The following is a 17,922-nucleotide window of genomic DNA, read 5'->3' as shown; positions in this document are numbered from 1 at the left end:
TTAGAAGGGTGAAAAATCTGCCACAGCTAAACCTACAAAGATAATTGTTGAAACAATTCGTAGCTCAAATTAAAGACACGTAGAGACGTGTACATCTTAGCAAAGATCTACTTGGCTCCTTGCTAGTAGGTTGTGTGTCAATAAGCTCCTAACAAGTGCAGTAAAGTGTCAAGCAGATCCTTGCTTTTCACTTCGGGTGCTCACTGAAGCAGGCCCAAATCCTCGTCAGGTCCTCTCAAGTAGAGGAGGTCACATTAGTATAAATGGTCACTATCAGGCCACTGTTAAATGTCAGCATTGCATTATCAATGAATTGCTGTCCATGCATCATCATCATCATCATACAGTGCATCTACCTGCGGAGAGCAATGAGGCAAATGTTACGTATTCTTGCAGGCTCGGCCCAGTCTCTGGTCTTGATGGCTTCCTAAAACTTGTGAGGCTTCTACCCGCGTTTTCATCACTTCAGCATCTTGAGTAAGTGGACTTCATGTCTTTGCTAATATGTGAAAATGACATCATCATGGGTACCGTTACTCTGAATCAGGCATCTGTGCTCGGAGTGATCCCATTAAACAATCGTTGATGATGTCCTATGTCAATGTTGTGGGTGTTGTGTTGGGTAATTTCTTTAATGACGTTTTTGGAATTGCTTTTATTCGATAATTCGGTGCATGTGTCACTGGGATTCATTATCTGCCCATGAAGAATTTTACAACATCTATAACAATAAAAATAATAATAAGAAGAAGAATACTTGTGATATGTAAATGACTACACACAGCTTCATGCAGTAATGCCCATCACCAGGGGCATGAGTAATACATGAGTTGTACCTCTTGCTTATGAAGTCCCTTAGAGTGATATGACATCTCTAATTCTGTTTATGATTCTGATGCACATGTAATGATATGATAGTTTATTTATATAGCGCCTATACATAATGTGTTTCAAAGCGCTTCAAGGCAAGGGAGTGAACAAGGGAAAGTACAATGAATTTCTTACAGGCCATGAACAATAAGGATGTGAAATTAACTATCGTACTCGGCCTGACAGCATTTCAGAGTGCACGAGTTAATACATAGTTAAGGAAGAGAGGGGGAGAGTGGGAAGGAAATGGAAACAGACAGGCGACTACCGTACTAGGCCTGACAACATTTCTAGTAGAGCTGGAGAAAAAAAAAGGTGAGGGGTGTAGAAAGGGAGGGGAGGAAAAAAACAACCGACTATCGTACTAGGCCTGACAACATTTCAGATAGTGCTGGAGGGGTGGGGGGGGGGACAAACAAGGGGTGGGGGGAGGAGACAGCCGAGGTTGCTATCATACTAGGTCCAGGGTCAATTCTGATAGAGTAAGTGCATAGAAGAAAGTAAGGGGAGGCGGGGAGGAGATAGGAAAAGGGAGAAAGGGAGAGAAGGAGAGAACAGAGAGTAAGCAGTCAAAAGAGTGGAGAAGCAAGAGGGAAGAGCGAATACAATTGCAGAAGTCAGAAGTAACACATAATGTTACAAGCCAGGATACAAGATGAAGATGGGAACAGCATGATTCAGAGCCACCATGGGTACAAGAAGCAAGGGAAGTCCAGCATGAGAGTTGAGAAAGGGTGACGCACTGTGAATCAATGAAGTCCATAAAAGTCAAATCCAGCATTGGCCACAAGACGGTGATGGTGAAACCAGAACCTATCAGGACAGACTCCTGCAGAAGTAGGCTGGAGGGCAAGGGGGAGCAGGGTAGAAGAATCAAGCAAAACAGGCATCACCTGTGTCCGGGAAGGGGGGGGCACAAGGGAACATCATGGGGGGACAAAAGGGGGTGGGGATGGCCGGTGGGGACAGAGGGAGTAAACACATGGTGGTGCATGCTTACCTGCTGTCTGAGCAGGGGTTTCGGGCCCTGGATCCTCCTGGTCCGAACAGGTCCAAACAGGAATTGACCTTTTCTTTGTCTGCCCTTCACTTTCGGACACCCTTGATCTAAGAGTTAAGAGCAGGAAGGAAGAGGCAGGGCTAAGAAGGTGGGTGGCGCTTAGGCCAGGTGACCTAGATCCAATTGCACCTACTCCCCATCAACAAAGGAAAAGAGGATGTAGGGCTCCTTAAGTAGGGAAAAAGAGCAGCAACCAGGAAAGCACCAGGTGGGCGGGGCTTGCTAAGTGTCTTAAATGATGTCTTAAAGGATGTGTACTATGGTGACCCATTCTTCTGCCGTGTATGCTGTTGTTGTCAACGCTCTCATTCCTTTCCCCTTGAAAGATGTGTGGGCATCAATTACATTAAAAATGCTTTGAAATAAATGTATTTTGCGTTTGTATGCCTGCGTATTTTGTTAAACATTTTTATCATTCAATTCCGAGTATATATTTGAGTCGCATTCTTGAAGGTTGAGTTGCCAGAGTCCGGGGGGGTTTGTTTTATCACCCTACTTGCTGAATTGTAATAATAGCCTTTTGTTCAGAGGGAATATTAAACCATGGCACATAAATAATAGAAATTGTTTGGCATTAAAATGTATGAGTACTTTCACTTAGCGTGGAATCCTGACAAGACCAGCAGGTAGTACAGTAATGTCTGCCTTTATTCTAGTTCCAGGGACCCTCTGAATGGTCCAGAAGGCTTTCTGGGGCTGGGGCCCACACTACATCCAACTCTCTCTTCCTAAACATCTTCCTTCTTGAGCCCTTTGCTCAGCTACCTCCAACTCTCTGATGGTCAGATGCTTCTCCAGGCAGAGAGTGGGAGGTAGATCTCTTTCCTCTGCTGGTGCCTCCCTCTGGGATGGCCTCCCTGCCCCTCTAAATCTAGAGCAGGACCACCTCAAGTTCCGGAAGCAGCTCAAGACCTTCTGTAAAAGCAAAAGGAAATATCGAGGCTGATCCACCAAACACGGGCTTATAAAGATTCACAGATCTTTATTCTAAAACTGTACAGTTACAAAGAAACAAAGTATCAGATACAGATAGATATCTGGCCCTCAGTACATCACAGCGAATACCAGCCCTTTCGGTATGAGAAGTGAGAGGTACTGGATGTCTTAATAGTTGTACATTTTATACATTTCCAATCATAATGTCCAGCCCCTCTACAGGTTAATAATACATGGCCTAGAGTTTGTGCCAAGTTCACTTCTGGCTTGTCCAACTATATGCATATGGATCATCCTCAGTTTACATGTGAACAAGTCACAATGGCAACAGTGTTTTCTTGGATTTAACAATAAGCCTTAACACATGTCCTATACAATGCAGTTCAGCTAGTGTCCACGTTCATTATTTGTACAACATTGTAGTTCATGTATGTCTGCGGATCGGACTTGTTGGCGCAGACAATCCTCTGTCTACAAGTCAGGCATGGGACAAGGTCTCTTTACTCAACCCAAACATTTGGCCAATGGACAGATTACACATTAACTAAAGTACAAGGTGCAGGACGGCTTAGTTACAACCGGGAAACACTGTCCACCATTTTAGAACACAGAATCACTTTAGAATAGAAATAAAAATGGCGGACGGACCTAAAATGGCGGCTAAGTCAATCGAAGATCGGAACTTTGCAACGCGGTTTTCTTCGCAGAGCGACTGGGTTTAGGCCAATATATACAACAAAGGAGGCGCGATATGATATCCCGTTTAACACTTCCTTTTTGCTTCTGCTTGCTCTCTTTCTCTCCCTTTCTGACCCCCCTGTCTGCTGCGATGGCTGGTCTGGGCACCAGGCTCCTCCACAACCTGATTGCACTTCCCCTTTCCCTCCCCCTGGCACTTCTCTTCCTCCCCCCTGCACTTGCATGATATGAACGACACAAGGCCTAGTAAGATCGTTTGTTTTGTCCTCCCTTTGTCCCCCCACTGTGTCTTGTCACGCCTAGTAACACTTGTGTACAGGTGCATTATAAATGCCACATCATATCATATGGCGTGTCAACATATATCTATTCTGCAATTAAGTTCACAACATTTCTATTCTAGATTTAGTTTCCACACCTAAATAATTGTGTTATCTGACATTTAAAAGCGAGTTTTTCATAACATTGTCTCCAGGCCAATCTCAGAAACAGAAGCCCGTATTATGAGCTCCTTCTCAAAATCTGGTCGATATAGATGAACACCAAAGGGTCCATAAATTAATTCTAGGTTTATGAAATTCATGTCATGGTGGTTACTGGCCTCTTACTTGATCAGCAATGTCAACAGCATAGCTCAGATTGCAAAGTGCGGAATCAAGCAACAACATCACTTAAGAACAACAAAGCCTTAACGTTTTTAATTTATTAAAAACGTATTTTCTAAATCTTTATAAACTTGTCCACCCATGATTTCATTTAAATATAAATCACTTGCCTTATAAAGAGTATCCAGACAGGCCAAGACCCGAAGCTCCAGCCCATGATTCTAGGATTAATGAACTAATAGAATTGTTTTTTTATAACGTGCTTAACACCGAAGAGGTTTCTAAGTGCAGACCCAGGACTCGAACCTGTGTTGCTCTACGTCATCTTGCTTCCGAGACGAGCGCATTGCCACTGATTTATACTACCCGTACCTATATGGAACTGTTTTTTTGGGGGTTATTTTACAGGATGGACAACGTTTTCTGCCCAGAGCTGGACAGTTTAAAAAGTTACTGAACTAGTTTTAACCAATGCTACTAAGAAAATATGTTTTCAAATGCATTATTTGCACATATTTTACCGAAAGCACCCTCTAGGATAGTCCCAAAAAGTCTGTTCTGGATGGTAATGAACAGTTGATTACTGACAAATAAACGAATGGGAGAAATTAGCGAATTATTATTATTTTTTTACTTAATGCAGGGGGAGACTCCATGCCCCTCCTTCTGCCCCTTACCTTAACTATTAGCCTTACTGCACCCCAATATGTAAAAAAAAGTCCCCAATTTTGGTAAAAAAAATTGTTGTCAATTCTCCCATTCATTATTATATACGATTATTTCTTCGGATTCTATGAATGGTAATATGTAGTTGTGTGTCACTTTTTCATGGGTGCCTGGACGGATTTTATGCCGTACTCCGACCCTGTCTCAGATGGGTAGCCCAATGTGAGATATTGCCAACAGCCTAGTCCTCATGGGCAGCTGTGTTTCGCTCCTAGGTGTGAAACAATTAGTTAACATCCCAGATACATTTTTCTGGTGCTTCATGAAGGTCAAGTAAAGAATATTTAAGGAGGAAATCTTTGATGTAATCATTGCAGATTTTAATTTTTCAGGTGTAGTTGCAAATAAATCTTCATCAAACATAGAGAAGTCAATAAAAGGGGAATTACAGAGTCTATCAACGACCTCGTCAACATTCGGCATGTGGTAGGAGTCAAACCGTAATGCTTGATTCAATGTGCATGAGTTAGAACAGGGCCCTGCAACCATCTGATAATGGTTTCAGCATGATGGGACGGGCCCACTTATTTGTCGATTTCTAGAAGATCCTCAATCAAAACTTGTTCTATGTTTCCATATTTCCATCTAACCTTTCTGCTTACACCATGTGACCTGGTGTATGTTTCATGGTATACATCTGACATCCTTCGGACTTCTCATAGCAAATATAGTCATCCCATCATCCATAACCCTGAACTGCCTCGGCGTTAACCAGTCAGAAATTAAGAATCCACTGATTGTTTCCTTATTGTTTTGGTTCTTTGTTAATAGTAAACCGCAGTGTGCTAGCATGCAAAGAAGTTGATTTGGTGTGTTAAGGTTAAAAACGAGGAGGTTGGGGGAAGTAGATGCAGATAAACCATTAATTGCTGGATACAAGCCCCTTTCCTTGCCCTTCCACCAGAGGACATTACAGTGCTTGCAATAGTCTTGCAGAGTTCCTGATAGTGGTTGATCACCCCAAAGGTTCTTTGAGGGCTAAGTAGTTTAATGTGTTACTATTAGTTAATGATTCTTTGAGCAGTTAACACTAATGCTCCACATGCAATTAACGAGAACACCCCCACCATACACTGAACCATACACTGAAAATATAGACCTATGTAGAAACGAAAGGCCTTTAATACCAGAACAGATTCATGGCAAACCCATTGAAAAGGAGCAGCCCAGAAAGCATTGACTGGGAAAGGAATTACCTGAAACAAAGCATAAAAAGGGATCGGGATTGAAAGCCCGAGATCCAAACAGTGGTGATCCAAAGTGAGCGGGAGCGGTCGGGAGCGTTGCTCCTCTACTTTTTTAAATTACCTTTTACAGCTCCTATACTTTCATTTTAAAAAGAAACCGTTCCGGAATGGTTTTGTTTTAAAATAAAAGTGTAGGAAGAAGTTGAAACGTGCACTTTCAGTGCACTGCACTGAACGTTCCCTTAAACAGCAGGTGTAAGTGTTTGGTGGTGTGTATTGTGTGTAGGAGGGGGCGTGATGATGGGGTTCGGGGGAGTGGGTGCAGGCCAGCAGGGAACATAGTTCCACTACTTTTTTTCGTACACTTCGTTAGCCTGGATCCAAATTTTTGAGGGAGAAAAGACGGAAGATTATTTTTCCGAAATAGCCTTCGGTCTTTTCTCCCCTGAACATTTCCAACTTTGCCTCCACACCTCCAAACCTCTGCTTACCTTGCGGCCACTGACTCGCAGTGTCCCTGCAACGCCTGTTCCCTATCACTTCCACTTTGTCTTTTGTTGTGGCTTTTTCAGGATGGCTTTGGGGGACACTCCTGCTCACAATATAGTGAGCAAGGGTGCGGAGGACACCCCTGCAGCCCTTAGCACCGTATGGGTGATTTGGTCGAACTTTTCGGCCGTTCGGAATTTCCGAACGGCCGAAATTCGGCAATCACCCATTCACTCTAATAAACTCAGTCATTTTGGATGATTTCCATAAAAAGCCAACTACAGAACATTACCCCGCTTGCATGAAGGAATCCTTAAGCATCTCCTGCTTTTTCCCCACAACAAACCTGTGGTGATCTGCAAACAGTGGAGACTGCTGTGATGAGATCTTGCAAAATAAATTGTATTTGAATTATTGCACCTAAAAAGGTACATCTATTGTGTAGGTGAAGTAGAAGCAACATGGCAGACCACATCTCTACAATACTTTGGATGGTGTGCGGTAAGCGATAACTCTTATGCTCGCCCTACTGGTCATAGAGGATGCCATCAGAAATGAGGGTGGGTGATGCCCTGCCAGAACATTACCCCTGAATGTAAAGGTCATATAAGAGGATCTACCCATGGTATGGCTCGCCTGCCACATGTAGGACCTCAGTTAAAGGTGGCTTGATTCAGTCTATGGTTGTTGAGCTCATTGAGGTGGTTGTTCATGTTTGTTTTTGACCCAAAGACCAGGGGATAATCACGCAGTTGTCCCTGGATGCCATTATAAATCTAATTTTTAGGGACGAGATGATGGTCTGCTGGAAGCGGTTGCCTGGAGACAGCCATAGCTATCAATTGCAGGTGTTAAGATGCTCCAGCATCCCATTAGTCTTTTCCACTCTCTCTGATAGATAGGGTGGCATCCTGGGCGGATTCTGGGATGTCTACAGGGCTTCTCGGATGGATCCTCATCTGGGAAAGGCAACGCTGACATTGGTGCTGCTGTAGGGACATTTGTAGTAGTATGTTGTGATGGTGTGACACAAATAGATTTTTGTAAACCTCCTTGTTGGGGTCTAGGAAGTCACTTTATTTACTCCCGTGTGACTGCATGTCTTTGTTTTTCTGAATCACGTCAGGTGCCTGTAAAATGCACAACGGTGATGATCTATGTGTAGCCTCATAAAAGCACAAACAACGTTATATTAAACTTCCATTGCCAACCAAATCGGTTGCACCAATAAACTGGTGGGGGGTTACCTTCTGCACAGTGTCTTTAAAGCATTAAGTCAAACCTCATTCTTCGCATTGTCTCTGCAGCCTGGATGGCCTAAGTGGAAACAACATTGGAGACAAAGGGGCAGAAAAACTGGCTGAAGTATTTCCGGAGCTACCATGGCTGGAAACATTAGAGTAAGTGGTGAAGATGTAAATACATTTGTATCTGCGTATGCAATTGTCACTTAATCTCCTGTTATTAGTTGTGTGGTATACAATCAAAAAATATACAGTTTTGAAACGACCTTGTGTTTTACTGTATGTCTTTTTAAAGAGATGTATGGTAAATATGTGTCCACATTTTCATTATTTCACTTACTGCATGTGTTCTCATATACCACAACATTCTAAATAAGGGCCCTAGAGACAAGAATGGTGACTAGGGGAGGGCAGAGGGGAGAGGCTAGAACAGTGCTTTTACTTTCATCCAATGCAGAAAGCAGGAGTTGAGCCCCAGACTATCTTATAGTTCTCAAATGCTACATTAGCATTTTATATGACATAATGCACAAAGAGCCAAGCAATATGTTTGGATTCAGTAACCTGGGCTCCTTCTATTACATTCAAAAATTCTGTCTCTTCATCGACTTGAATGTGTACATTATATAGAAATAGAATTACTGGCTCTTCATACAGCAAACTCCTGACGTGGCTCTGGCTTACCCTAGATAAAATGTAGAGCCGGGGCCAGGCCAACATTTGACTCCTGCAAGACTGGACGCTCTCATGTAATCCTACTCAATGCATTGCATTTGTCAACTGTACACTGAGAGATAGTGGCAGATTTAAACAAAGGGCCTATAGGCCCGATTGACAGAGACAGCCCGAGAGCGGGTGTGTTATGTGGGGCAGGGCTAGGCTTGGACCAAGCTTATGATGGTAACGAATGCAACTGGTGCATTTGTAGGCGTAAATGATCCAATGGTTTTTTAGGTTTTATGCTTTCCTGTTTGAGTTCTGTTTTTGGAGCTATCACAATTTGGCTAAACAGACTAGGTTGTTGTTTTTCAAAATATACTGCCTGAAGAAGAGCCCCTTTGGGTCTCAAGTCAGAAATATGGAGTTAGCTAATAAAGGTGCTTTCGCTACAAGATCCTGCGTGGTTGTTACAAAACAATAACCTGCACAGTGCCTTTAGCTAACATGGTATTCCTACCACAATCTGGCTGAAAATGGCTTTGTTTCCTCAACAAGTCTGGCTGACAATAGTTTCCTATGTGACTTGCAATAACTGCCCATCAAGCCACAAGGGGCTCCCATGTTTTTTTTAGAGACCTGAAAGTAATGTTGGTAAGCTATAAGTTGAAAATAAAGGGCAATACAAGGGAGTGCCTTACAGCTTATCATGATTACACTGTTTATCCTTGCAAACAGTGGTTCCTCCCTTTACTTCACCCAGAAAACATTGTCTGCACTTACCTCGTCTACATTCACTTCACCAGACATTTACTTTGTTCTGCATTTATATCTTCATGCCTTTACTCCGTCTACATCGCCACATTGTGAAAGTGGCAATCAATGTCAATAAGCTAAGTTTACGGTTAGGGTTGGAAGAATATGGGGTAGAAAAGAATGAGGGTACAGAAGGCTTCCCCCTGTACTGACGAAGTGAATGCTAGGAGAAGAGAAAGACAGAGAAGAAAGGTATGGAGAAGTAAAAGTGTTGAAGTGAATGTATGACAAAGTGAATGCATTCATCTGAGAGCAGCACATTATGTTGGTACAACCTTTATGCTACATGTATGTTTCGTTTTTCCCTTGCAGCTGACTTGCAAGTTGCAAAAATCAGATGATAAGCCAACATGACCATATATAAGAAATACTTACAGAAACATGCTAAGCTAAAGGACTATTTGTGTAGCTTTATTTTGCAAATTATAAATAGGAGATGAAAAGTAACAACACATTGGGCCTCATTACGAGTACGGCGGTATGGGGTTAACAGCACCGGTAAGAATGCGGGTGCCGTTAACCCCCTACCGCCGAATTCCGAGGTCCCTTAGCGGGTCCCCCTAAGGGCGGCTGGTTTTACCAGCCACCCTTAGCTGGAGCCGCTAGGGGACCAAGGAGCTAATAACGGGCCCTCTATTTGCTGGCCCGTTATTAGCTCCTTCCCCATTCCCATTGAGCCCTATGGGGGCTCAAATGGGAATGGGGAATGGTATTCAGAATGGGGATTTACCGGGTCCGCCAAGGTCTTAATGTCCCGGTAAGTCCCCATTCCGACACCACGGACCCGGACACGGGTTTGGAGGTAGCAAATAAACAAACAAACAAAGTGATGTCCGCTTAAACTTAAAGACATTAAAGACTTAACGACACTCAACACAATTTTTCATGATATGATGGTCTGCAGTTCAACAAAAAAAGAAACACTTTTTTTCTGTGCATATCAAGCACACAGATGTCACGAAATAAACTAGACAGTTAAAAAAGGGGCTTTATATACTAATGCAACTAAATTGTCTACGCAGAAGGCACATATTTGCTGAGTTAAATGGGGATGTGTGGCTTTAGAATTCAAATGCTCAAACGTTGAGACTTATGTTGATGTCATGTTACACACAGTGGCCCGCCCATCCATTGACTCATTCCAGAAATGTTCATGGTATTTGTAGGCAGCACAAGACACTGCAGAAGGTGTACTCACTAATCAATTCATCATCCCCAACATCATCATCACGACAATCACAAATACCTGATTCAACCAGCTAATATACATCCAGCATCTAAAATCTCACTGACACACACTGGGTACTGAAATACAAACAGCAGCATGTCAGCACTCACACCTTGCATTTCCCTCTGCTACCACAAGCTCCAATCTCCTCCAAGATGCCTCCAAAGTGGCAGACCTGGGGCTGTAGAAGACCCGGTTACACATTTCCATACCTTACTTTTTTCAGGTCTTAATGAGTCTCCCTAAGTGAGAAGGGGATGCCTAGGCATGGATTCCCTGAAGGGATTACTCTAGGGATTCAAGCTGCGTCTCGCTGAGGAAGCCATCTCCAACCAACACATGTCTGGGTCAGACTGGAACCCTTGGCAGAGAAGCAGAGGCCCAGGATTTCCGCTCATCTTCTCTCTCTAACTCTCTCTCTCTCTCTCTGTCTCTCTCTGTCTCTCTCTCTCTCTCTCTCTCTCTCTCTTTCTCTCTCTTTCTCTCTGAGAGCAGGATCAAAATTACAGAGCAATTACACAAATGTGAAATATCTATATTGAATGGAATGCTACCAAAGTAATTTGCAGGGTTTGTGGTGTTTCCTCTGTGTTTTATGTTAAAGACCAAGACATCACTTGTCCTCTGGACCAACATTGAAATGGGAGAACTTCTGCTTAATGAATATGGCATTGGTGTCTTTGGGCATGGGCGGGTGGGCATTTGCATGTGATCCACACCATGCAACCTATCTTGCCCGATGGTGCTAGAGCACTGTGTGTTGTCTGGTGGATTTAGGGGCATACATTGTAATGCCCCAGTGTTGGACTGCAAGCTGCAGTATGATTGGAATGTACCCCTAGCAACGCTCTCCACTAGTGCAAGTGGACATTTTAATGTCCCTTCTGGAATGTGATATGTGAAATCACAAAATTTAGAAATATGCAAGAGCCAGAGATTTACATTTGTAGAACAGTGGTCCTGTCGGGCAGAATTAACCTTAAATCAGCACGTTACTGCTTGACTGTCCTCCATCAAACACATGTGGGAAGAGCTCAATTAGACCCAAATCTTAAGAAGCATTTGAAAATGTACACAATTTTATTTCATAAATAGATAGGTAAAAAACATATTAAATCTATTATGACCCGTAATGCCTATTGGGTCTTGCTCAATAAAATACTGTGCATACAAAACAACATGCTACATTTGTGACAACTCATAATGTACACTCGAACTGTCCAATATACTAAAACAGATGTAGGCTCTTAATGGACCAGCATTTATAATAGCCCATGAAGCCCACTCAATTTTTCAATATGTAATGGAAAACGTATCGGCTCAAGATACTACTAGAACCTTAAAGAGGACCTAACAATGGGGTCCATGCTCCACAAGAACAGTTGGGAAAACAGAGCGCCGAGCCCGGGTGAAGGGGATCATGCAGGTTATGACTGCTATTCACAAGTGTACCTGTGAGAAGCTAATTCTAACTGTGTCTGAGCAAAGTTCAAACACTAATTACATTAGTTGAATTTTAAGCAGAAAAGCGCAGTTCAAAAGTGTAAAAGTGCTAGATGACTCATTAATTTAAACTATACAAATAAACCATTCAAATAAATCTTACATTTGTAAAATCTGGACAAAAAAACACAGTTCAAAAGAAATTGAGTGCTGTATGTAAACTACGCTAGCCTAGGGACCACTTAATTTATTATAGTGTAGAGGGTCAACCTAGCAATATTTATTAGTTCTTCTAACTGGACACCAGTTGATGGCCGTCTTCGTCAGGAAAGTACTAGCCCTTGTGTGTTAAATTCTTCATACAAGTACATTAAAAATACACACCAAAACGTTTAAGACAAAATAGAGGGCATATCAAAATTATCAACCCTGTAGAAAAACCAAACGAAAAGTAAAGAAAGAGAAAGAAACAAATGGCTACATTAGAATTGGGTCCAAAGAGAAGCTACACAGTCAAGCTTGCTCCGGACACAATAGTGTACGGGAGCATACGTGTCGAAAGGGAGAAAAAGTCATTATTATTACCATATTCTCAACCAAAAGCGGCTGAAATTAATGTTAAACGATCTCTTCCAATAACATGTCAGCCAAAATCTATGCAGGCACCAACGTGGTAGGTCTGTGGAGACATAAAACAAGGACATTTTTTACAATTGGGAAACAATTCCCTAATTGCCACTTGTGACGTGAACTGGCCACTTGTACTCTAAAGGCTTATTCCCCTGGCCCAGAATGGCCATGGGTTTGGAATACTCGAGGACTCACCGGTTTTTGGGTGCTCGAGTTCACCTCCCCATTGGTAGCTCGCGGGGGGGGGGGGGGGCATCTTGAATAGATGCAGCCTCTTGATGGAAGGTTTAGTCCTCCAGAGTTGTTGTCCAAAAAGTGTCGTCATGCCACGTTGAATGTGCAGGCCCGAACGCCAAAAGACAGATCAGAACCGCATTCAGACAGTGGCCATAATCAGCATATAAGTATTTAACTCAGAACCAGGGAGCTCATCTTTAAAATGTAATGTTTAAAAGTAAAACTGAAAATTCAGTAAAAAAGGAACTGCAAAGGTTTGAACGCTGAGAGAAGGCACCCCTGTAAAGTGCTTTTCCTTAGAAATTAGCACAAACGAACTGATTATATTATACACTTACTGCAATAGAGCACGTTGCTGCCCTTTTTACTGAATGTTCAGGTTTACTTTTAAACATTAAATTTTAAAGACGAGCTCCCTGGTTCTGAGCTAAATACTTTCTGAGTTAAATACGTATATGCTGATTATGGCCACGGTATGAATGCGGTTCTGATCTGTCTTTTGGCGTTCGGCCCTGCACATTCAACGTGGCATGACGGCACTAATTCTGCCCGACAGGACCACTGTTCTACAAATGTTGTCGAATTCTCCCCTCCATTCGGTGCTGTAGGGGATACCCATTTTTGTTATTGAGAGCCAGAGATTTATCCTTTATTTTTTCCAGGTTGTGATAAAGATTTCTAGTCTTACATTTTAACATTAGGCCCTGTACAAATGGCCTATCATCAAGCAGAACTCTGCTTAAAAATGGCAACAACAAAAAAGACGAAATGCAGCACAAACAATAATAGCGGACGCTGCAAGGTTGTGGCCATTCCCCTCCTATGCAACAGCACTTTTCGAGCAGACGGATAGCCACGTCTTTATTAATGAAGTGGTTAAAGACGAGCCCCATTCCGAAGGGCTTGATCTTTGCAGCTATAGTCAACAATAAAAATGAGCGAGCAGGTTCAAGCAAAACTCAAACCCCTTGAGTTTCAGCAAGCACAAGGCAGTCAGGATTGCCATGCTTTCCCCAAAGTTTGAGTTGGTGGTTTGACCGGTCCTTCCCCCTGGTATTTATATAAAGCAATATGTGCATTACTTGGGACAGTACACAGTCTGCATTTGATAAGACAGGAGCAAATCCACTCAAATCTAGATAGGGAAGGGAATGTGTCTAGTAAAGGGAAGTGCAAGATTGTAGCATAAGTCAAGTTCAGTCATTTGAAATCAATAATATGACCTGGCTAGGTTTAGGAAAGTAAGGTAGGATTTTAGGGGAGGGGGTTGTGGATTAGAGCACATTTTTCTGGAGGGAGGTGGAGCAAACCAAAACATTCTTAGGCATGTGTTAATTGTGTATGTTAGAAGAGAGCATGCCAAAGCATTCTTAGTCACACATTCATTTTATAGGCAGAGAGCATGCCAAATCAATCTTAGCCACGTCATTTTTGTGGGTTGAAAGAGAGCATGCCAGAGCATTCTTAATCACATGTTCATTTTATAGGTGGGGGAGAGAACATGCCAAAATGTTCTGAAGTACAGGTCATTTATATGGGTGGAAAGAGATTGTGGCAAACCATTCTTAGTAAAATGTTAATTTATAGGCATAGAAGAGAGCTGCCCAAAGAATTCTTAGCCACACTTTCATTTTATTAGCAGAGGAGAGAACACATCATAGTATTCTTAGGCACGCATACATTTTTCTAGATGGGAAGAGGGCACGACAAAGCGTTCTTTGTCACAAGTCATTTTATAAGCAGAGACGAGTACACCAAACAATTTTTAGGGCCACGCCCTTTTTGTAGGTTCGAAGAGAGCACACCAAAGCATTCTTAGACATACATTAATTTAATAGGAAATGGAGAGAGCACACCAAAACATTCCCAGTTGCATTTCATTTGTGTAGGTGGGAAGAGAGCCTGTCAAAGCATTCTTAGTCAAACTTTGCATTGGTGGCATTAAGGGGCATATGGAAGACCTCCGGGCATCTTTCTCTGACCCACGGTCTGAATTCCAAGTGGCAACATGTATACAAAATGTCAATGAGACCAAGCAAGAATAAGGATAGCACAGGAGGTTGTAATCCACAAAAAAGATGTGCTATCCATGTGTAAGGATGCACTAAAGAGACTTCTAAAAGCCAGGATGGTACAAAAAGAATGAGACAAATGTTACAGAACAAACATCTAGTGTGGTTATCCTCCACTGCAAAGTAGTTTATTAGACTTTGCACACTCATTAACCCCAGGTTCTGACAGTATTTCAGAGGCACCACAATGAGCTTTCAAGCAGTGTAAAAGAGTAAAGGCCTCTCCTCCTATTGCCAGGCTTGCTGTATGCAGTGGGGTCCCAAGGATTCAGTGGACCTACTGCAGACCAGATGATTGATGTCTACGTTCTGAACGCATGTCAACTGCGTACTGATGATGATCCACTGTGATTCTGGTTCGGGAAGTGGTCATCTGTGCTTGCTGACCTGACTGTGGAACCCCTAATCTGGCCCGTGCTAATGTATAATGTGAACGGGAGTTCAGCAGGGCTTGATTGATTGTCCCAGACCACATGATATGACTCAAGGACACCCATTAGAGAAAGCTTACTTTCATAAAAAAATGAATAAGCATCTTATCTCTGAAGACTACGGCAGGAGGTTACACCTGGGCTAGAACTTGAGAGACCAAACAACAAACTCATCAGTTCAGATGAAGTAAATTTCTGATCCTTAAATTAAAGTTTACTTTTTTCTTTCTTTGAAGTTTAGTTTCTCCTCAGGTTCAATCTTAGTTACGTTTGATTTCTCCTGTTCCAGAAGTTAAAGTTTACTTAAGTTTACTTTTTCTGCCACATTTGTGGCTTCTTCTTTATTTAGCTTATTTAATAGTGACATTGTACTCCCTGGAGGTTCTGCCTCAATCACGAACTAGCCCACAACAAAGGTCAATTTCACCCCAAAACCCCAAGGCTGATCCCAATCCAAAGATTCTAGGTGCTTGGTGTTTCTACCTCAGTGTATTTGGCACTACCTAGTAGTGGTGACCAATTCCTGGCTTCTTCTTTGTTCAACCCGATTAATGATGGCACTCTTCTCCATGGTGGTTCTGCCTGAGTCTATTTATCTCTACCTACCAGCAGAGCTGTGCTCTAATACTGCACTCTCAAACTGGTGGTTCTGTCTCCATGGGCCTCATTACGACCCTGGAAGTAGCCATGCCGCTATTTGCGGCATGGCTACACCCATTCCGGGTACCGGGTCCAGGTTTCTGAAATGGGGAAATACCAGGCCATTCCGACCTTGGAGAGCCCGGTATTTCCCCATTCCAGGAACCCAGACCCTGTACATTCCCATTCCCATTTGAGCCCCCATAGGGCTCAATGGGAATGGGGAGGATACAAACAATGGGCCCGTAATGACAGGCCCGTTGTTTGCATCCAGGTCTGCTCGCGAGACCCGCTAAGGACGCCTGGTAAAACCAGGCGTCCTTTCAGGGTCCAGCGAGCAAACCTCGTAATGAGGGGGTAGGGGTTTAACAGGGCCGGCAGCTCTACTGGCCCCGTTAAACCCCTACTGCCAGGGTCGTAATGAGACCCCATGTATTTGGCTCTACCTACCAGAGGAGTTAGTACTGCTTTTTATCTGTGCGTTCCCAGTCCACCATCTCTCCCCCTTTTCTACCTCTTCCCCAGTCAACACTATGTGGATAGGGTGATGATGGAGTATATGCCTCAGCACAACACCTTCCCTTTCTGTCTGGTTCAGCTTTCCCTGATTTGCAGATGTGCCAAAATACAGGCAGTATGTGCCTGCATGCCTTATAATTCAGTCTCTGCTGCCCTGACCAAGTAGCACGACACCCTGAACTCCACTAACAGGATTCCACGCTGCAAGTGGCACAGCAACGGCACTGCTCGTTGATGGTGCCACTGGGTGAGTTTGTAGTTGGCTAGACAGTAGGTCAGGAAGGCATTTGTGCTGGCTGAGAGTCAGAGGGGCATCAAGTGCCCTTCTTGCATGGCTGTTAATGAGGTGTGGTGGCATCTGACACTTGTAAATTGCAGCCATCACCGCTCAAGGAGGGCACTGAACTAGCGGAGTCTGTGCATAAAATGTGGCTCCTTGCACACATGCTTGTGCCACGTGCTGCAGTGCTTGCTCATCGAGGAGGTGCACAAGGCTTTGGGTTACTCTGATGAAGAGGTTACAGATTACACTGTCTGCCACCATTTTATGAGTCTCACTCTCTGCCAAGCGTATGTGCGACCTCACCCGTGGCTACACTGGTGTGGATGTCATGAGTGGGGAAGACCTCTGACCCACCCTTGCCTGCTTAAGGGAAGCCCACATTGCCTGCTCCTCCTGGAAAAGGTGCTGTACCCCCCTATCCACCTAGTGAGCAGGCAAATGTGAAGAGGCCTCAGTCTTCTCCTGCCGAGCCATCTGTTGGGGAACTATCACCCGATCATTGTCCTGATGCTCTTCAGCAGTCTCCTGCAGCACCACCGCCTTCTGCTCTCCATTTTTCTGGTGGGGTGCTAACACCTGTTCAATGTCAAGGAGTAACTACTGGTCTGCCTGCTGCAGGAACTGCTACGGTAACTCTGTGGCTAATGTAACCGCTCGCTGATTGCTGGTAGCTTGCTCTCAGCCACTGTTACCGCCACCACAGGCAGTATCGCCTCCCTAAGATACTTTCTTCCTTTCCTCTCACTCACTCCTTGATGTTGCTGACTACCTCCTCAGACATGGTGGTTGGAGAGTTGTCCAGCTACTCCTTTTCTCTACCTGGCACTACCCCACCCCCGACAATCCCTCTGCAAGAATGCAAGTAAAACACAGTGGCAAAGACAAACAAATAGTCACACAAAACTCACACAACAATGACTTATCTGGTACACACAAAGGAAACGTAGGAACAGAGAGGTATTAAGACTGTTTTGCTTTTCTAAAAAAAAAAAAAGATGTGTAGAGTAAGGGAAAAAAGGGAATTAGGAAAAGTACATCAGGAACGTTTTTGTCTTTTTACATTTTTATAAGGGAGCAAGTTTAAAAAAGGAAAGTAAAGAGTGCGGTGCTAACAAACACACACAGAAAAAGGGATAAAACAGGGATTGAGA

The 17,922-nt window shown here is 43.4% G+C and overlaps 1 protein-coding gene across 11 annotated transcripts in view; it reads left to right on the top strand.

The window, feature by feature from the left end:
* CIITA (class II major histocompatibility complex transactivator) overlaps positions 1 to 17,922 on the top strand; it is an 807,875-nt gene that overhangs the window by 705,485 nt on the left and 84,468 nt on the right. For 10 of the 11 annotated variants that reach the window (XM_069647820.1, XM_069647816.1, XM_069647817.1 and 7 more), the window contains 2 exons: positions 397 to 477; positions 7,880 to 7,972. In XM_069647820.1, the coding sequence (XP_069503921.1) occupies positions 397 to 477; positions 7,880 to 7,972 (174 nt within the window). The remainder of the gene's footprint in view (positions 1 to 396; positions 478 to 7,879; positions 7,973 to 17,922) is intronic. The other variant, XM_069647824.1, reaches the window with a different exon arrangement.

Source organism: Ambystoma mexicanum, chromosome 2q, assembly GCF_040938575.1.
Source record: "Ambystoma mexicanum isolate Mex_15411 chromosome 2q, UKY_AmexF1_1, whole genome shotgun sequence".
NCBI classification, from domain to species: domain Eukaryota; kingdom Metazoa; phylum Chordata; class Amphibia; order Caudata; family Ambystomatidae; genus Ambystoma; species Ambystoma mexicanum.
The sequence above is the reverse complement of the archived record's forward strand: the minus strand, read 5'-3'. Positions and strand labels throughout refer to the sequence as shown.